We start from the raw sequence: 22,738 nt of genomic DNA, 5'->3' as shown, positions 1-22,738 counted from the left end.
GAAAATTTAGATAATATTAAAACTTATCCTATTTGTTCGCAAACTGATATGTTTTAAAACCTTTTGAAAGAGAAGTTTGTTTCTAGACTTTATAAAAACACACCAGTTTGAATATTGTCAGGAATATTTGTCTAATGGTTTAAATTGTATATTTGTAGTTACATAAGAAGATTTAGCTACCTGGTTGTCATTTGTAAAATTTCATAAACAATTAAAAGTGGTTTTCCTTGAATAGATTTACTTCAAAAAGATATGCTGAATCTAGATGTAATTTTAAATATCTTTCTCACCATAAAACTCTTTCAGCAATACTAAATAAGAATATTTTTTTTGCTGACATAAGCAGTCTAGTTATTAAACAATGATTAGTATATGCTGATATGGATATCAGATGTTTTTCAATTAATGTTTCCCATAACTGATTGATTACTTTTGAATTTTTCCTACTTTAACCTAATCTCATTATTGATAATTTGTGATCTAGTCATCAGAGACACGAGAACACACTCATGTTTTATTCCACAAACTATTCCAAGCTCTAGGCCTGAAGAGGTTGTTGATTTGATATAAAATGCAGGTATAATAATTACAAAATAAAACAACACTGATAATGTTCATTCTGTATACCGTTATCTTAGAAAGAGGTTTCCTTGAATGAAAATAATAACTTAGAACAGTACATTTTCATTTTCTTGCCTTTCACAAATATGCAAGCTGCAGCTCTATCAGAGATGGGAAGGCATCAGTTCAAAGTTAGATTTGAAAATTTTAAGAAAGTTGATAAGGTAAAGATCCTCAAGCAAGTAAACCTGAAAACAGACTAATGACTATTTTTAGAAGTGCTGAAAAGTTTTTCACAAGTATTAGGATACTGACATGAGCAATATTAAACCATAAACTAAGAGAACATAACGATTATTTTGGTCTCTCAATTTTCTCTGAACTTTTGTTCATGAAATTTATCATTAACATTTCTTATCACTTTGTTGATTGTGTAGATTATGATCTGTTTCAATTGATATGGTTTATGACTGAGAAACTAATCACCAGTTGTTAAACAAGTTAATTAATAAACGAGCTGCATCCAAACTTAACATCTTGGCATTTGCTTTGGTAGATGAGTGGTGTTCTGATGATGACTTTCAAGAGTTCTTAAAAATATATTTTACAAATAATCATATTGTTTTAACATATGCTTTCAATATGAAACCCATATTGTTATTATAAATCCTTGATGCATAAAATTTATTGAAAAAATTAACTTAAGCTATATATTTGTGATTTAGAAATAATAATTTATCTTTAAAAAGTAGTTTATCAGATTTAATGTGACATACAAGAGTTACTGAATTTTAGTGTTGTATGTACTATCTCTTATTGAGTTACAATTACATATGTTATGTGTGATGCTGTTCATTTGTAGGAGACATCATGTCCAGAATCTCTTGAAGGGACACTTGGAAGACCTAATACTCTGCAAGGATCGGAAGAGATGTGGGAGAAAAATGCAATAGTCAGTGTTAAAGATGTTAAGGACTCTAATGGTGAGAAGCAGGAGGATTTTCCCAAACATTTGCATTCTTTTTCTTTCTCCAGTGAAAATTCATTTATTAATGTTGAAGATAGCCAGGTAGCAACAAATTATAACAACATTAATGCTGATGTTTTTTCACAGACTACCAACATTAGTGCAAAATATATTGACAAAACTCAATTTGTAGACAATCAACTCTTATGCAATACAAGAGATGGTGGAAAAGAATTAGATAAGTGTATTGTTAGTTGTGTAGATGAGGCTGAAGAAACTAACAATAAAGAAAATAAATATGAAGTAGAACCAGTTTTCAGAAGTCTAGAAAAATCAGTATTTGACATTGTTCAAAGAGAAGTTTGTACTGAAGCAAGATCTCTAGAAAATGATAATCCTAACATGTTGGAAAAAATATTCACAGAAGAACACAATGAAAATATTCACTCTTCTATAACCAGCTCTAAACAACATGATTTAGTTGAGGAAATCTTTGATTACCAAGTAAGAGACATTGAACATTTAGATAGCAAAGATAATCAAAAGGTTGAACAAACTTTTATAAATCAGAATCATGTGTTAAAATTTGATTCTAAAAATCTACAGAAAGATACGGTCTTACTTTCTGACACGCGTGATGTCCAAGAAACAGTTGGAGATTCTGTCAGTTGCAGTGATTCTGAGCAGATTTGCAACATCTCTAATGGACATGGGTTTGTATCAAAAAATAATTTGGAAGTTCTTATTCATGAAGATAATAAACAGTTCCAATATGATGCACTTTCAACAACATTGGGTATAGAGAAGGCAGAAGAAGAAACTGTCTCTGATGCTGTAGCAGTATTTGTAGGTGATGGTAAGAACAGTCAATCATCAAGAGTTCCAGAGAAAAAACTCCCAAGACCTACCTTTTTAAATCTTCAAGGTACGTTAAATACTTGTAAGTCAAAAAACTCTGTAAGTATTCAGAAACAAGATATTTCTAATGACTTGTGTGTAAATAGACATATTTGGAATTCAGTAAAACCTCCATCTCGACTTACGTTTCGTAGAATGAGTGTTGATCAGCTTGAGAATGAAGGCAGAAATCATTTCCCTCGTGATGTAGGGAAACAAAATGCTGTTAATAAAAATAATCTTGCAAATGTGGGATTTAATCACAGTAGGGATTTTAGTTTTCAAAGAAGAGCAAGTCATGATTTATCATTAGCCAATACCTATGGCAATTACATGAGGGAAAAGCGAATGAAACTGAAACGAAGTGTCACTACTTTTGATGATACACCTACTTCTGAAAGTGAAATATCATCAAATAATAATACCATAAACAGTGAGCATGCATTTTCTGTAAAAAGCTTTTCTGTAGTTTTACCAGAAAATAAAACCTTAACACTTAATTCTTCTCATTTTATTAGTCCAGGAACATTGTCCACTATAAACAAAGCCATGCCTCTTTCATCCCACCATCAGAAGTCACAGAAGAGAAACAATGATAAACAAAACTCAGAAGTTTTAGTATGTCAATTGAGTAACTTTAGTGGGGAAGTATCATCTAAACAGAGAGACAATAATCAAAATACTTTAAATGCCAACTTCCTAAATGATGCGTCAAACAGTATTCATTTACAGAGCGAAAACAGTTCCTTTAGAAGGTTAGGTAGTAAAGAAAGTGTAGATACTATTAAAGTAAGAAGTTGTGAAAGCTTGGAGAAAGTTCCAGAAGCTGCTTACCATCGACGAGTCAGCTTCTCAGCAAGAGTAAAACCCCATCCCTCAGAGTTAAGCTCAGCTTTTGAAAACTTGGACAGTTACTCTGGTCGAGGATTAGATATTATTTCATCTCAAAATGGCAATGATCGTGCTCTGAGAAGGGCTCAGTTCAGAATGTTTCATGCAAAGTCTATGAATGAGCTTCCACAGACTCTTCATGAAGCTCAGTCTCAGCCCAACTTGTTAATAGATCGCAGACAGAGAAGAGCTTCAGTATGTGTTACAAGTCTGCCTTTTGAAAAGAAAACATCTGGTACTACTCCAATTCATAGAAGGGAAAGAAGTACCTCACTTTCTCATGAGGCATTGCAAAGCACTCTAAACAAAACTGAGTTGTATAATTTCAAACAAGAGAAGAAAAGCTTTTGGGCAAAGTTGACAAGTATCTTTGGAAAATCAGAAAATCCTACTTTACCTGCAGTATCCCAGGAGGAGTCCGAAGATGATGAGTATTCTGGGCCAGGTCAAGGTATGGAAACGTCACTAGACCATGGCTATACTGAAGAAGAAGAAGATTCAGATGACAGTGAAACTACTTGTCCTAAAAAGAAAATGAATTCAGTATTTGATGTTGTGATGACTTTACTTGCATCTAAAAAGAAGAGGAAAGAACAACAAGAATCCAGCTCAGGAGATGAACACTCCAGAGGTTTGGAACAAAACATTGTTACATGTATTCTGCCAGGCACGCTTACTCTGTCCATACTACATCACCTTCATCATGCTTTATCAAGTTTGATAACTAGTACCTCACATGTGGCATGCTTAATCCATCTGAGGAAATTAAATTAGACCAATGTAAGAATGTTTCTTACAACATTATGATTTTTTTGCTACTTTGTTTTTATTAATTTTTGCATGAATTTTGCTTCACCTGTATTTCAAGTCTAAATTGTTTCAGTTTAATTATAATTTTGGACAAATGCCTTAAGGATATGATTGTTTGCTTGCCATTTATATAAATGTAGTTATTTTTCAAATTAATGCACTTTTCAGTAATTACAATTAAAAATACTTTCGGTATGATTTACATTTTAAGATACTGGTGTTTAATATGACACTATTAGTACCAGACATCATTTAGACAAAATAAATTGTTGGTGATCACTGAAAGTGTTAGTATACACTTCTAGCATTGTTCTGTAGAAATTTAACCTTAAAGATATAATACAACATTACAGAAACATTGTATATGAATATAATGAAACTTGTAAATATAAAAAAATATTATGATATTAACAAAATATAGTTTTTGACATTAATAGTGATTACTGATTCAATTAGATTACTTACCTTAGTGCCACATTTGTATGTAGGATAATATATGTGAGAGAAATTTCATGATAATACCATGGTACACATTTTATTAAAAAAATTAAATCCTCTTTTTTTTTTCCTAATACATAAAACCAGACAGTGTGTGTAGGGTTTTTATAAAAAACAAACAAACTACATCTTAAAAACTACTACTATACTAGGAAAACTAAATAAGTATATTAAAATAATAAGTTTCATTAAGGAATGTTGGTATTCTATCATTATAAAACATATTTACACTCTGGTGTGCACTATGCTACTTGAATTCTTTTGAAATTTCAAAAACTGTCAAGAAAGTGTTAAATATATTTCTCATTATTAATCAATACATCAAGCTTATCTAAGTGAAATTACTGAAAGCATTGTTTTCTGGACAGTGATTCTTGCAATATCCTGTTCACTGAGATACATTTTATTCAAATCACAAAGAGAAAAGAGCAGTGGTGGTTTATAAGAACCATGATTTAGGTGTGCAATACATTTGGTGATATTTTATTCACCTAGGACGAGTAGTTTTTAAGATATAACCACTATAATTTCCCATGTAAAAAGTGTTTTTTCTAAATGTGAAACTACATTGATAACATTTTAATATTTCGGTTTTTTAAATTCAGTGTGGCGTAGCTAAAGGAAATGGTTGTTTGGATAAGCCTAGATTTTGTTGAAATAAGCACACGTGCTTAAGCTCAATTGTTTTATCTTACAAGGTGTAATGATAATCTACTTATTTATTCACAGACTACATAAAGCTGTTACATATTTATAACAGTAGGCTGAAGATAGGTTCTAGATTAAAGTTAAAGCAATGTGTATTTATGTAAGAGAGTCCATAATTTTTTTTGTCTTACTGCACTTTCAGCTTGTTTTTTGTTCTGCTTCACACTTGATGTAAGAACATACCCAGAAGCTAATTAGTTTCTCATAATTTAATAATTAATATGTCATGTTGGCTATAGAGTCTGAAAGACAATCTTCACGTCCTTCAAAGACACCTCCAAAACCACCACCAAGGAAGACACGTAGAGTTACTGATGAAAAATCACCTTTTGATGTAGAATCTTCATTGACTCTTACTACTAGTCCAGAAGTTGAAGAAAAGTAAGAAATTTAAAAAAAATTAGTGTACATGCAGTAAACAAATAAAATTATTTAAATTATTGATAAATTTGAAAATTTTATTTTTGCTTTTTAAAATTTGACATTAGGTAATAAAAAGTTGAACGGTACTTCGTACAAGCCAAATAGAAGATTGGGTGAGAGTAGTTAGCCCCTTAAATTTTGAAAGTAACACTGAAAAAACAAACAAATAGAAAATACAGTCTAATTTATATTTTTGTGATCCTTAAGGAAATTATATGAATACATAATAAGATAAATAAACATTGTGTATAAAGGAACATGTTCATTAAAACTTTACAAACAGCATAAGGCATTGTACAACTGCTGAATATTATATGAAATTTTTTATAGAACATATAGCATTGACGTATTAAAAGTAAATATAAAATTTAAAATTATGTACTTATTTCTATCCAGGAAAAAGTTCATACACTATGACTTTATAATGAAGCAATTACAAATAATAAAAACAATTTATAGTACAGTCAAGAACAAAAGTGAGTCTTTGATGTTTAGTGTAGCAAGTCTGTATTTTGACACTCACAATACAGGTAGAATCATTCATTAATTTAACAAGATACAACCTCCATAGAATGCAAAATCATGCCTCTAGCCCCGCAATCACATATTTTTTAAGTTCCAAAACATACTTACCTCTACTCCCACTTATAGCTATTACTTGACTGCCAGGGTTTCTTCCTTTGCCCATCTAAGCACTGGTCTAATTTTTTCTTCCTTACTCCAGTCTTTTATACACCACTCAATTGCTCTTGGTAATATTTATCTTGTAACACTCTCCACTTATGTCAGTGCACCCTCATTCAGATAATGTTATCACATTTTCTTGACAAAGCATTTTGGAATGGGGTTTTCTTAAAAGTAATGTGACTATTAAAGATGTTTGTTGGAACAAAATGCTTTTGCTTATCACTGCTAGGGGACACACATTTAGATTCCCCAAAACTAGATCGACTTCTGGTAATGTGGGGTTACTGTATGGAGCATGTGATCAACTTGAACAGATCACAATTTTATAGGATTCGTCTGACCCTCACAACAGTTTTGGGATATTTATCATCCTTCCAGATTTTGTTGGAAGCCTCTCAGTGATCAACACATCAACGTGATGACAAGTTGGGAACTTTGTTTGACATTTTCTGGACATATGTAATTCCTTTACCTCTATTACAGGTTCTTGCATCAGGTTGGTCATTCAGTTCACATATGCACCACCATTATCCCCTCAACCTGTGGTGTTTCCACCTTCAACAGATCCTCGGATTGTGGATCTTCATTCCAGGGCTATCAGAGAGTTGTTGGTCAAGGGGGCAGTAGTGAGCGTCGACCCAGTTTTTCCGGGATTTTATACCTGTCTATTTGTTGTGCCCAAGAAGAGAGGAGACTGGCATCTGATCACCGATCAGATGCCAGTCTCAACCAATTCTTAGATCCTCCCAGGTTCAAGATGGAGTCATTCCTTACCCTACATTGGCATTTTTCACCACGACTGTGGATGACCAAGTTCAATGTTGCCCATGCCTATCTCCACATTTCCGTAGTGGAGACGTCTCGCCACTATCTACATTTTGTGCACAAGGGTCAGATACTGCAGTTCATGGCTCTATGCTTTGGACTAGCATTTGCACCATATGTGTTCTTCAGAATAGTACGAGCTTTTTCTCGTCACCTTCATTCTTTAGGCCTGTGCACACACCATATTATGGAGGACTGGTTACTCTTGGCACTATCTTTTCAATTGGCAGAATGTTACATCCAGATTTTCCACTCAGAAGCCACCAAAGCTGGCTTTATTATGAGAGCTGAGAAATCTGTTGTCATGCAAACTCAATACATTGTCCATCTGGGTGTCTTTTTCATCACATGTCTAAGTCAGGTTCAGCCAACTCCCATCCGGATCCTTGCTATGGAACAGGCAGTCAAATGCTTACGTCTCCTTCTCCTACTGTGCGGATAGTTATTTTTCTTCTGGGGATGTGGGCATCACTCAAATGTCTAATTCCTTTGAGAGGAGTACACATGAGATACCTTCAGTTGTTGCTGTGGGTGACCAATGGATAATGAACAGCGATCCACTGGATCACCCAGTCTCCTTACTCAGGATCAACATTTTAGATCTCTTAGATGCCTCACTTCAGAGATGGGGTGCATATATCAACAGTCAGGGATTCCAGGGCCTATGGCCAGACAACAAAACTTCCCTCCACGTCAATATTTTAGAGCTTTTTGCTGTCCAAAGGGCAATGTCTCATGGTCTAGAATTATTGAAAGGAAAAATTGTCATGCTTCACTCTGACAATTCCACGGTGGTATTTTATATTTCCAGTCAAGGGGGCACTCCATCACGGGATCTTTGTTATCGAACGTTGAATCTTCTTTATTGGACTCACTCCCATCATATCAGCTTACTATCTTACCATGTTCTGGGTGTGATGAATTCGATAGCAGACTATTTGTCTTGATCCAACCAGATTTTCCCGACTGAATGGATGCTACATCTTGAGGTTTTTGGGTGGATTTGCTCTTGGTTTTGGGACACCGATGATCGATGCATTTGCCACTCATTGGAACTCTCAACCACTGGAATTTTGGTCCCTGGTACCTCATCCTAGGGCATTGGCGAATGATGCATTCAGTAAGAACTGGACAGGATTGCACCTCTATGCTTTCCCTCTGGTTTGTCTGTTACACAGAGTTCTGGCTATGGGCCGGTCCACCTTTTGTTGTGTGGTGTTGATAGTTAACATTTTCTTAAATCAAAAATGTATTTCGAATAATACTTACCTACTCTCACACTTTCCCATCGTTCCTTCTCACTAAGAGCTGGTGTTAGAGACTGGGATTGAATCAGTCTTGAAAAAGTGGTAACATTATCTGAATGAGGTACTTATATACAGTACCAGAATAATTATCACCAAGGGCAGTTGAATGGGGTAAAAAAGCGAGAAAAAATCGGATCAATGCTCAGATGGGCAAAGGAAGAAACCCTGGCAGTCGAGTAATAGCTATAAGTGTGAGTAAGGTAAGTATTATTGGAAATACATTTTCAGTTTAAGAAAATGTTAACTTTCATGAATTAATATAACATCAATTTATTGATAACTAATATATCTAACATCAAAACAGTGTTGATATAATCATTTACAAAAGGGAAAAATGTAGGAAGATTTTTATGGGTATACAACTTTCAAAAAAAAAGTAATATCTTTATGTAAAGAAATTTTGGCTTTTTTGTTTGAATAACTTGGATCACTAATTTGGTTGATTAAATCTTTTCTTGTTACTACAATTTATTGTAAATTTTATACATTGCTTTCCAAGAAGGATTAAACTTTGTTTTTCAGTTTGATCATTACTGGATAATTTCAATAATAATATAGTAATTAGAATAAATTTCAGTCCTTTGTTGAAAAATAGAATTTGAAGTTTTTGAGGAAGCAGTATGCTTATGTCATGCTTGTTTTATTCATATTTGAACTATTAACTTTTAATATCAAATTACATAGTTGAAATCTGTAAAACATTATAGCTTATTTACAAAGTTAAAGTTTTCATATTTGAATGGAAAGAGATGAACTTGAAGTTGGTTTTTCTTTACATAGTCTGCAGATAACAAAGCTGCTTCAAGGTGACTTTGACAGTACTACAGATAATGAAGATTCTATAACAGAAGACTCACCCGTGCCAAAAATTCCAGAAATCTCACCAGAAAATATAAGAAGTATGGAGGTTATTAATTACAAAAAAATAAAATATTTTTGTTTATGTTATGTATCTATAATGACCTACAATCTTTTTATTAGTTTAAGAAAATTACACATTTAAAAAGTGTTGATAATATTTTAATAATAATTTATTAAAATTATACGTAGATATATTGAAACATGATAAAAAGTAATATGAGGAGAACATTGAAATATTTATCCTCAAAATTGTTTGAGATTTAAAATGTTTGAAAATTTCATACAATTGTTAATTTAACTTTCATAAAATAATTAACAATTAATGTAGATTTTTTCCATATACTTTCAGTTTAACCAAAATATGTTCATCATTTCAGCTGTCAATGGCCTTCAGCAAATCCAGGAAGTGTTGAGAAAACAGTATTTTATTGCTGTAAAAGAGAGGCACGATAAGAATAATCTAAAAAGTCGACTGAATACTTTAAAGTGTGAAAGAAGTACTCTTCAAAGGTAAGCTGAAAATTCTCGGAGTTGATAAATATAAAGGAGTATTATATAAAATTCATGGGACAAGGAATTAGTGGATAGTGCATGAAGCAAGGAACTACGGTTTACATTTTCTAAGAACTTAGCTTTATTTCATATTTTATTGAATGCTAGTTTCATTAACAGCATTGGTTAAATGATTTAAATTGTGTTGTGCTTGTTGAAGTATAAAAACTTATTAAATCTTTCCACATTGGCTTGGTCGAATTGAACAACCACGTGAACCCTTTGTACTCGTTTAAAGTCATTATAATTTTGATACCACTAACTTTTAATATAGTATGTGTATCTTCACAAAATTTGGCAGACTTTCAGTAAACAATTCAAGTTTTTTACTGACAAAAAATAAGATTTTTAAGTGAAGTATTTTTAATAAACTGAAAACAGATTTGTCTGTAAATCTATCTATATATGTATATATATAGTCTTTTTTTTCACTAGCCTGAGTGCAAAGGATTTCCCTGTTAAGGTTAAAAATACTTCTAATCTAAAAATTCTCAACCTTCACTTGCATGATCTCTAAAGTCTCCTAAATAGATTTCAAATGTTTTCAGTAAAACTTCATATTTTATCTACTATTTTCTCTACCCTAACTCTACGTGGTATTAGTTGACTTGACTGACCTCGTAACCATCATAAAAAATAGGAAATCTAAATTACCTTTCCTTTTGTTCTAGAATGACTGCAGATTGTAATAGGAAACCACAAATGTTTACTCTAAATAGCTTAATTCTCATAACACTATACATCTATTGGTATTTATTAATTTTTTATTTTATTAACCTTTGAACCGTGTTGGACTAGAAATACCCTAACACAAATTGAAAATTACATAGAGCATGTGCATTTCACGTTACCGTATCGAATATCGTAATGCACAAGCTGCTTGCTAGTATATCCAATGAAGTTTTCTATTATTCTTTTTTCCTTATCTTACCTAATAAGTTTCTTTTTTTTTTACCTTTTAGTTACTTTTATAATAAATAAATAAAACAAATGAAAAATATCAAACGCTTTTCAGTAATGCTTTATACTTTATGTTATTTTCTCTACTGTAACATTGTACTATAATTCTCCAGGTTGTAAGACAAGTTATCAAAGTATAATGAAAATTAAGGTTGCAAAGTGCAAAATAAGATGTATAGTATAATATTGATAGTGTTGATCACAAAGTTTCAAAGGACTAAAGGTCAGAGTTTTTACTTCTCACACTTATTTTCTGTAGTAATTGTATTGTTAGGAGCTGACTTAGAAACTAGAAGAAACAAAATGAATAGTACTGTCTTGTCTTTTTTAGTATGGATCACTAAGTTCCAAAGTAAATTCCTGAGAGTTTCTTCTTATTTTTTCACACCTATTTCCTATGTTTTCCTACTGTTAGTGACTGATGTAGAAACCTGCAAATATAAAGCAATGAATCGCCTCTCCTTAGTTTGATACCGTCAATATCAAATAAGCTCATGCAGCACAATTCACAGAACCTTCCCTGCTTTGAAAACACAGTGGGGTTGGATTTATTAACTTGTTGACAGCATAATGCTTTCAATGACAATTGTCTAAAATATTATAAAATGTTTATATTATGACTGTAGAAAGTCTGGGTCAATGCAATAAGTTGATAAGTGGACATTTCCTACAGAGTCTGTTTGAATCCCAGCCCTGAGAACACAGTGGGGTAGGATTTATTGGCTTCTTTACAGTACAATGGTTGCAAAAATAATTGTCTAAAGTACTTTATGAAAGTGAGAGAAAATATTTATGATATGGCTCTGTACAAAGTTGTATTCGATCCAATAAACTTTTTAAGTATTTCCATGTTAATTAACCTCCTGGGTGGTTGGGATTTAGTGTTAGTGTAGATGTAAAAGTGTGTAAGTGCTGCCCCCTACCTGTGCCCATAAGTTTAATTCCAGGAGTAAGAGACCTCGTAGCATTGAATTTAGTTACTGTTTTTTTATATTTCATTGACACCCAGTGTCTCGCTTTACAGCTTCTTTGGGAGCATTCCACTAAAACACAAACTGTAACTGATAGTGAAAAGCTTCAGTATAAGAAATTCAAGTAGATTCTATAGCATGCAGTTATATTTGATGCTATAAGAATATTTATTTTAGTATTTTTTAAATGTTTAATATGTGTGTGTGTGTGTGTATATATATATATATATATATATATATATATATATATATATTGTTATTGTTTTTTATTTATTATATATATTTTCTATTATGAAGATTATTTTGCAGCATTATCTTAACATTATGGAAAACCAATAGAAGTGTAGTCTATGGGCTTTTTTTTTAAATAAAAATAATTGTATTTTTTGTATTTGATTTTTCAGTAAACTGCGGGCAGAGAAGGCCAGTCATAATGGATTACAAAAAAAGATTCTGACATTGGAAAAAGAACTATTAGAACTCAAGTAAGTAATAATGTTAATTGTGGGTGTCCGTAGACATTTTTCTGGGGGGGGGGGGGGACAAAGTAGTGTGAGATTGTGAATTGAATAACAAATTCATATAGATACATATATATATATATATATATATATGCTGAATGAATAAAGAGCATCCATGATGTTAATGGTGTTTTCAATGCCTCTTTTTGTATTTTTTTCTTATAACTTCTAATATACCCTTCTATACTGCAAAAGTTTAGGGAACAGCCATCTACACTTCTTTCAGTATTATACTTTGATTAACAAGATATTAGAATCTCTCAGATTTACAGTTGTGTTTTTCACCAATTTTTAATAAGAAAGAAGCTATTAAATGCTTGATATATCAATCGTTTTGGCCCACTCCTCTTGGTTAAACCGGTTTCAGGTAATAACACCCTTTAACTTACTTCCAGTGAAGTCGGTTGAATCGACTGACCTCGTAACCACTTTTCTGTATTCTAACTTTTAATACACTGTGCATCTTTACAAAATTTGGCAGACTTTTAGTAAACATCACAAGTCTTTTGTATTCACAAAAAATCAGATTTTATAATGAAGTGTTTTTACTAAATAATTGTTCATGAATATATATGTATATATTATTTCTATATACTGGTCTGAGTGCTAAGTGATTTCCATGTTAAGGTTAAAAATATTTTTCTTTGTCTCAAAAATCTCAAATTTTATTTGCACAATCTCTAAAACCTTCCAAATAAATTGAAAACTTTTTTTTTCAGTAAAACTCTATATTTTATCTTTTGTTTTCTCTAACTTAACTTTATACAAGGTTGATCAATTTGACTGATCTTGTAACCACCAAAAAAATCGAAATAAATCGAAATTACCCTTTTTTTTTATTTCCAGAATGAGTTCAGGTTGTAATATGAAACTGCATTTGTTTATCCTAAATAGCTTTAAATTCATAACAGTATGCTTGTACTTATACAGAAATTTTGTTGTATTATTGCCTTTTAAACCCAATATAACTACTATCGTGGCTATCCTAACTACTATCCTAGTGGTTATTGAAAAAGATAAAAAGAAGTATGTTATAGGTCAACCACTAAGGAGTTAATATATGTATATTTTAATATATATAATTGTAGATACAACGTTTTGGGCAATGCCCTTCTTCAGGTATCACTAACTAAACAAGAAATCCGTAAACAAAAACATTTACTGTTCAGTCAACTGTTGATGACATTTAATCTTACTTTTTTATACAAATGGTAGTACTGCACTAAGTATTTTTTTATTTAATTAAATAATATACCAAAAAATACAGAATAATAACATGCAAAAAAAACGGACACAATTATCACAATTTTTCTGGCTTTCTAACTATGCGACAAGAGCTATTAAAACTTCATCTAAGCTTGTCGATGTGTTTCCTGTGGGAATCAAGCTTGAACTGAAAGAGAAATTTATAATTCTCTTTACTGAAAACAATGTAATAAAATACATTTTTTGATATTATAAAACCTTGGCCTTCTATTGGTTATAAATACTGTAGCATTGAACATCAGAGAGAACTATTGGAAATTTCTGAAAGAGTGAATGTGACAGGTGGGTGTGGCAAGACAGGTCTGGTTGTCAATTTCATAGCTCTGTAACCAAATGAGATTGAAGATTATCAAAATTGTGCTTTCCTTAGTGATGATGATATTATAATAAGTAATTGATGTTTAATTTCGTACTTCTTGGAGGGGTGGTAAATGAATTAGAGAAGAGGGGTGCCTAGAGAACAAATGTCACAATTCTCACACTAGGGGAAATTCTAGATTTTTTTAAAAATATTGTCTTGTAAAAGTAAGAACTTAAGTCTTATATACTATTAAAATATGGATTATTAACTACGTTTTTATGCTATATTTATTGGTATACCATGACAAGAAAGTAGTTTAATTAAATTTTGAATCTACTTCACTAAAACAGAATGACATGCACAGAAAATGATGCCTGCCATGAGAGGGTTAAGTAGTAATCCTGGACAAAGATTAAGCTTCATTTAAGCTAGTGGATTTACTTCATTATATTATTTTTATTATGTTATTTTTATTATATTATTCTCTCATATCAACATTATTTGGGGATTCAGAGTCGAGCATTTGTCCTGCAGCTAGATAATTCATGCTTGTAGTATAACATTACTATTTGCAATGTTTATTCATGATAGTAAGAAAACATGTAAGTTAAAAAACAATAAATTAAAAACAAAAATTAAAAAAAACATAACCTGAGCACTTTCGAAAGGTAGATCTCTCTTTAATTGGGCAAAATGGGGCAAAGTTTTTAATGTTCTTTGTAGGGAACATCAATAAATATGAAGTCTAGCCATATTTGTAGAAAAAAAATAGTGGTCTGAGTTTACTTTTCATTTCTAGTGAGGAGGTGTATGAAATTTTGTGATTGAAATATTTCCCTCAAGGTTTTATGATACGAAGAGATGCTTCATTTTTGAAATAATTTCTAATTCATGCATTTAGGAATGAAAGATATTGTGTACATTAATTACTGTACAAAAAAGCAACAGTAATAAGAGTTGTAGTTCATTTTGATGTGTATTGATTGTTTTTCATCAGATATAGAATTGAACAGGAAATGAATAGCAAGATGGATGCTGAGAGTTTACTGAAGACAGTGCAAAATCAGCTGACATCCACCTTAGTTTCTTACAACAGGTAAATACAGTGACCCCAATATTTATCAAAATCAGCTGACATCCACCTTAGTTTCTTACAACAGGTAAATACAGTGACCCCAATATTTATCAAAATTTATTTGTCTTTATGGCAATTTAAATTACTGTTTTAACTTACTTGATATTATTGGGATTTATGGTAGTTGCAAGTTCAAATTTGTCGTACATTAATGTTAGGTTTGATCTTAATCTCATAGTTACAGTTCCATGACATATAAAAGTAGACTAGAATCCATCTTTGTTTATACACCATACTTTTTTGTCTTCTAAACTAGATAAAGCCATTAGATATGTTAATCTTATGTGCATAAATTCAGTTCCAAGGGCTAAACCTGTACTGGAGAATTAATATTGGTCCCCATAGTTTCATGAAATTTGGCAAGCTTTTAGTAAATGTGAAAGATTTTTGTAGACAGAAAACCAGAATTTTTAATAAAGTATTTGTACTAAAATTTTTTCTGTGAATTTACTGAGTCATTCTGACTACTTTGAGTGAAAGATGGTTTTAATGCTAAGAATAACAATACTTTTTTTTTCATCATATTTCATTTCCATAGTCTCAAGAACTTCCTCAATGAATATCAAGTTTCTATTTGGTAGAACTTTATACTTTATCTCATATTTTCTCTACCTCAACTATAATAGCAAAATCAGAAATGGGCAGTAAAATGTGAAGTTGAAAATATGAAATAAATCTCAATTCTTTCTAGAATGACTGCATAGTGTAACAGACAGTTACACACTATATATATTCTTACAGCCAAAGCTAATAACTTTTTCAACTCTGAGTTCATTTTGTTTTATTGTTTTACAGCTGTACTTGGTCAGTCTCAGAGTATTCCAAAAAACATTTATCACAGCTGGAAAGATTTGTGTAAATAAACAATCAACTTACAAGTACTCCATTGTTGAACTACAATCATGTCTTGCGATATGCTCATGATATGATAGAGTACCACAAGTATTCTTTTACATTTCTTATCTAACTTAATAAGTCTAATTTTTACATTTAAGCTACTTTTATAACAATAAATATAAAATGTACATAAAAAAATAAGAAATTTAGAACTTACACTTGACTCTGTCTTTCTGCCTTTAGCATATGAAGCACTGTAAGCCTACTTTTTTATAAAAATGTAGGTGGTGCAAAATATTGTTTATTTTTTATTTCATATATGAATCACATACACAAAAAGTAGGATATCCCAAAATTGTTGTAATTTAACTGGCTTTCTAACAAAGCTATAAATAGTTAAAGAAATTCAGTGAATTTACTAGCCTTGGAAACAAGTTTGAAAAGCAGAATATTTTCTTTCTATTTGTTATAAATAATCCAATAGCAAGTTTCAGAGAGAATTATAAACATTGTTTTGATAGGCAGGATAAGATGGGAGGGGTGTGGCATATTGGTTTGTGCATTTTTTTTTTTGTTTATAACTCAGGAAAGCAATAAAATTGGAGGCTATACATTTGCAGTATGGATTAGTAATATCTATAGTATAAATGTGTTATTGGAAACATCAAAAAGATCATATAAGGTAGAAAGAAAACTTAAAATGGGCAATTCTGAGAGAAGAAGCATCACGTGATACAAAGGAGTGAAGATTGAGAATTTATTTAAATATCTTGTTTTGATATAAAGAAGTTTGATAATAAAGGTGTTTAATGAAACTTTGAATGTAACTCTGTGAAAGGGTTTGATGTGCATGTTGACTCCCAGCCATAAGCATAGAGTTAATGCAGTATGAAAGTACACATTTTTTGTTTCCATTCCTTCCTCTTGTAGGCATTTCATTAAGTCATATTTGCTTTACTAAATTATTACACTTTTTATATAATTTTAGTCAGTACAACTTTCTTTTTGTATGAAATAATAAGATGCTAATCATATTTACTTTGTAAAGATAATGTATCATTCTTGTGACTTGTTGTGGTACTGTGAATTTTATGCACTCATTTTGAGTAGATGCATCACACCAACATTACAGTCAGTTCTAATGTTTATATATTTTCCAATGTATCACACACATTTTATGCAATTTGCATTGGTATAAGCAATGAATAATAAATAGAGCAACTATTGTTTCTTGGTGAAATAGTTAAATATTTTAGTATAGCGGGTTAATTCTATGTATTTTTATCCAAACTATCTTCATAAAACTGCTATTAGTTTTATACAGTATATTTTATATACTCTCATTCATATTTGGTTGAAATTAATTAACATTTTCACTGATATCATCAAAAAAGGATCTGTTTCTGAATTAGTATAACTGCAGAAACTGAACAAAGGCTCAAACTGCAAGTTATTTTTGTTAAATTGATACACATTTCTATGCTGATATTTCAAAGTTGAATTGCCAATTACTTAGTGAGATGTGAAAAAATAAAGTTGGTTTTTTAATTTAGTACCACTTATGGACAGTATATTACATTTTTCTCTTTTTGAATATAGTTTGGGAAGTTTGATTGCACTTATAGTGTGCTGTGAAAAAGTGAAGCCTTTTGTTTTATTTCTACATTGTAGTGAGACCGAAGCCAAAGCAGTTTTACAAAAGCAAGTTGATAGTCTTAACAAGGATGTGAAAACCTATAATACTACGATTAAGGATGTGAGTTATTTTAGTTGTATGTAACCAGATATTGTTTTAAGGACAATTTGCTGAACTTAGTTTGTCTTAACAACAGTCTAACATTTGGGTTTGACTCAATCATATTTACTTGTAAATCATTAATTTTTTCTTCTTCTAAGAAAGATACATTTCTTTTAATAATTTTAGTTATCTCACACTGTAAAATTTTATATTTCTTCTTTCACAGAGGCATAAGCAGTGGATAATTGTTTTTTATTTGTAAAGATTACAGGAATTTAATTGGTTATTGTATTTTGTTCCAGTCATGTAAGTATAGTTACTACATTATATGAACTGCTTGAAACTAATGATATCTCTTTGTAAAAACCTTGTTTAAATGATAGAAAACTTCTAACTTTATTAACGATTTCTTATTTTTCAGCTGAAAGATGAAATACTGAACTGGAAAAATAAATTGGAAGAAGAACAAAGTAAACCATCAAAACCCTTATCTCCCTCACAAATGAAAAACAGTAATGCTGAGGAAGAAATGGCAAGTGACAAATTTCTTAGTATTTGATTTAGTTTTAGGCTGTAATACTTAGAACCCTCAGAGCGGTTGCTACACTGTTTAATGGAGATACAATAATGAGCATATTCAATCTTTTGTGCAAAAGCTTATGGCACTTTTGACAAATTGATTTTTCTATTAGTGTTCTTTTTTTGTGTACCATTATTGTAGTTTTTTGACAGTGAATTTAGAGGGAAACAAATTTTAATAATTAACTACCTAGTTAAAATTTTTGTATTTGTTTTGTAAGCAGCTTCTCACACAATCTCATTTTGTAGTGAGTTTCGTACATCTGTGAAAGATTACAGAATAAATTCTCTTGAAACTTAATTATCCACTAGTCTTGCTACTTTTCACAGTAACATAGGGTTTGAAAAAGTGGTGTATTTAACCCTATCGGCACAGTATCCTTTACTGTGTATGACGCAAGGTTTTAGTGTCTCACATTCAAAATTTTATTAAACTACTTTTTGTTTAGGTTATACCAATTAGTATAGCATAAACTCTTATTGTATAACGTTGTGTTCTGAACATATAAGCATCAGTTTCACTTGTAATACATGGCTCATTCTCATGGGAAAGTTAACAACTAGCTTAGAGGAATTTGTAACAGCTCTTGTCGCATTGTTAGAAAGCCAGGAAAATTTTAAGAAGTAAGTGAATTTGTCTACTTTTTGCATGTTATTAGTCTATATTCTTTGGTGCATTATTTAATTAAATAAAAATTATTAAGTGCATTACTATCTATAGCATAAAAAATTAGGATTAACTCTCTTTGAAACCCAACAACAAGAAAAAAAGAAGATTGGTTAAATATTTTATTTCTTGTTTTTCATGTTGATTCTTTGTGTATAATTATAAAAGTAACTACAATGTAAAAGTAGGGATCCTTTTAGGTTTGTTGAGATTAAATTAGGTAAAGTAAATAATATAATAAAAATGTTTCATGAGGCAAACACTCAAGTAGCTCATGGGTAATGTAATTTGTTAGCGTAACGTGAGCTGCATGTTCCCCAAATGATTTACAACTTACAGTGGTGTGGATAGTAGATAGACATGGTTCAAAGGGCAATAAAACAATAAAATGTAATTATAAATAGATGTATACTGTTACGAACTTAGAGCTACTTAGGATAAATGAGTGTACTTTCATGTTACAAATTGAAGTCATTCTAGAAAGAAAAAGGGTAATTTAGGTTTATTTCAATTTTTTTTGTGTGGTTACGAAGTTGGTTAAATTGACCGATCCCATTTTGAGATAGGGTAGAGACAATAACAGATAAACTATAAAGTTTTAATGAAAAAGAAAACGTTTGAAATGCATTTGGGAGGTTTTAGGGATTACACAAAGGAAATTTGAGTTTTTGAGTTAAGGAAAAGTATTTGTAATTTTAAAAACTACCACTATATATATTTTAAAGAATCTGGTTGGTTCTTTAAAGTAAAGGTCTGTTCTGAATAATAGGATTGCGTGTGGTTAATTGGTGTGTATTGACAAAAAAGTCATGATATCTAATCAAAAACACCTTAGGTGTGAAAAAAAATGTGCGGCCAAGAAAAGATTGAGTGTGCGACTTAAATGAATGAAATCAAAATTAGCAGCTAAAGTGGTAGCTACACTTATAGCATTGATAAGAAATTTATAGCAATAGTTAGCTAGGCTGCATATTTTGTTTTACCTACTATCATGCCCCAAGTTGAACAAAAAATGCAAACTGTCTAATTAATGAATGAATATTTGCTGTAAAATTCTTATCAATACTATAAGCATAGCAACCGGTTTGGCTGCCAATTTTGATTTCATTCCTTTAAGTCACACACTCAATCCTTTTTTTTGCTGCACCTTTTTTTTCACAGCTAAGGTGTTTTTGATTAGATTTGTATGTCAGATTTGTTCAAAACTAAAAATCTTTTACTTTTAATGTAATTGTTCAACAGTATTTCAAGATGGTTTCTTCACTTTTATGGCTATCATTACCAATAATAAGGTTAATTCTTTCAGAGATAATCACTGTATGAGCTTTTATTCAAGAAGCACAATATTATCCTATGGAGAGTTTGATTTTTTAATGGGTTTATCAGAGAATGTGAAACTACAATGATGGAAACTACTTATATAATACTTTCATTTACTCATAGAAGGTTACGTTGATGAGAAATGTCTATTGGTAAAGAATTTTAAATATTAAAGGTTTCAAATGTTTGGTACTAAGGATAATTATTCATGATATTTAGCTGTAATGAAACCTTTTCTGTTAGTTTAAGATACCTTATTGTAAATAATGCACTTGATCATCTGATATGTAGTTGATTTTATTTACCAAAAACAAAAGCTTGATGTATTGCTCAATTAGATGTTTCTGAAATTGGTTTTATGACAATAAAATATGATTTTATAATCATGTAGACTATTACTGTGGCTTGAATCTTAATTAATTTTGATGAAGAGTAAACTTCACAATGTAAAACTTTTTTTATACTTGCAAGCTTTTGCATTTTAACTACTTGTGTTAATACTAGGCTTAGATTTTATAGGAAACTTCTGAGTATCTCTCAGCTTATGAGGTTTATCATGTACCTAACAGTACTATAAATAAGAATACCAAAAACATACATATACAAAAAATATAAATATTTTGTGAAATTTATAATAAATATTTTATTACTTTAATGAAAAATATGTAAAATTTATAATGTTGAACCTGAATATGAGCTAGAAATGTGTTGTGTAACATCTAAAGTGATAATAAAAGTGTAATAACCAGGATTAAATTTACTTGTTTTACATTTTCATGACTTCTTATTTTATTAATTATGAAATAATTTTGATACCAAAGGTGAAATATGCCACTCAAATGAAACTCCTAGAACATCAGAATGAACAATATGAAGGAGAGAATACCTCACTGAAGGCCCAACTTAAAATCCTTCAGGTATAAGCTTATCTCTATTCCGTAAACAGCGCCCATAAGATTAAGCATGCATTCTTCGGGTTGTCGTTTTTTTCCTACCAGAAAGAATAAGTAATGGAGTTTTTTTTAATTTGATTATGTATTTAAGAATGTTTTTTTCAAATTTGATTAAGGATATTCTCTAAAAGTAACATTAGCATAAGATGTATACCTGGTATGTTACGTTATTTTGATAAAACTACTATTTTTTATTTATTAATCTCACTCTTAATTTATTTATTTTAAATGTGTTTTGGTATAAAACTATTCTTATTTTGGTGTAGATACTACCTTTTAAAGATATATAATATACAGTTTATATATGTACTTTATTTCTAAGGGATTAATAGAAAAAACAACTTTTTTCCTTAAAAAAAAAACAGAGTTAATTATTTTCAGACTGCTTTTGATGCCAACCAGTGTGTCAACTTTTGGTTAGTAAGATATATCATAAAATAGAATAAACATAAATTCTTGAATTGATAATTATCGTTAGCTAGATGTATTTTTTGTTAATAATTTGGAAGTATCTCATAACAAAGTACCAAACCTGTGTATTGTTAGATTATGATTCAACAATGAAGACTTGTGGTTGGTACAACACAGAAGTGATGATAATAAAAAAAAGAAAAAGTTATCAATGGGGTGTTAATGATTCAAAACAAAGAATTATCATCTTATTTTTCCAGAAATATAAATATTCAACTAATTGTATTGTTGAAAACACAGGAGAACCAATGTCATAGATAACAACAATTTGCAAGCTGAACCTACAAAAATACCCATTTCTGATTGTTAAGAATATAATACAGAAAACTTTCGAGGCATTTCTTTAAAATATACAGATTGTGTCTGAACAATAAAAATTTATATTATACAGCTAAGAAAAAAAACAGAGGGGGGAAAAAAGGTTTGTGAAAGGAGTCTTTGCATTAACGTTTCTCTTTCTTCTTTTGCTTCACTTTCCTACGTATTTATAATTGTCATTTTTTAAATTTATTTTTGCCTGTAGAAAGAACTAGAAAACAAAGAAGCTGAATGGATAGAGAGAATAAAATCCATCACTGTGGAAAGAGAAGACTTGGAAAACAAATGTGAAATTTTACAAAAAGAAGCTGCTGTCGTACATGAGAGTTTAGACAGTGTGTCATATAGATATACATCAAACTATACAAATTTGGCTGAAGAGAAGGAAAAACTGGAGAACAGATTAGCTGAAGAATTAAAAGATAAAGAAGCAAAAGAAAAAGAGGTACTTGCCTTTAAAGCTCATAATGGTTTCAATTTTTTTTTCAGGATTAATTATTGTTGAACACTTGCTTATGTATTAATATTGTTTTGAAAGGAAGAATGAGTTTATATGAAATTCGTATGTGAGTAATTTTTCTGCTTACTTGATATGCTTTCTTATAAACTTCAATTCTAAAAGTTCCTTTGGTATAACTTTGGAATTCTGTCCACATACCTTGAAGAAAATATTTTATATGCAATATGATACCTATGTGTGATATTGCTTTTATC

At 30.6% G+C, this 22,738-nt stretch overlaps 1 protein-coding gene across 4 annotated transcripts in view; it reads left to right on the top strand.

Annotated features, from left to right (window-relative positions):
* Positions 1–22,738, top strand: part of LOC106457717 (ankyrin repeat domain-containing protein 30A-like) — an 88,920-nt gene that overhangs the window by 27,011 nt on the left and 39,171 nt on the right. For 2 of the 4 annotated variants that reach the window (XM_022383726.1, XM_013917163.2), the window contains exons 11-20: positions 1,424–3,947; positions 5,572–5,713; positions 9,355–9,473; positions 9,813–9,945; positions 12,323–12,403; positions 15,004–15,102; positions 17,650–17,734; positions 18,138–18,248; positions 21,104–21,199; positions 22,230–22,469. In XM_022383726.1, the coding sequence (XP_022239434.1) occupies positions 1,424–3,947; positions 5,572–5,713; positions 9,355–9,473; positions 9,813–9,945; positions 12,323–12,403; positions 15,004–15,102; positions 17,650–17,734; positions 18,138–18,248; positions 21,104–21,199; positions 22,230–22,469 (3,630 nt within the window). The remainder of the gene's footprint in view (positions 1–1,423; positions 3,948–5,571; positions 5,714–9,354; positions 9,474–9,812; positions 9,946–12,322; positions 12,404–15,003; positions 15,103–17,649; positions 17,735–18,137; positions 18,249–21,103; positions 21,200–22,229; positions 22,470–22,738) is intronic. The other 2 variants (XM_022383727.1, XM_022383729.1) reach the window with 2 other exon arrangements.

Source organism: Limulus polyphemus, unplaced genomic scaffold, assembly GCF_000517525.1.
Source record: "Limulus polyphemus unplaced genomic scaffold, Limulus_polyphemus-2.1.2 Scaffold365, whole genome shotgun sequence".
NCBI classification, from domain to species: Eukaryota; Metazoa; Arthropoda; class Merostomata; order Xiphosura; family Limulidae; genus Limulus; species Limulus polyphemus.
The sequence above is the reverse complement of the archived record's forward strand: the minus strand, read 5'-3'. Positions and strand labels throughout refer to the sequence as shown.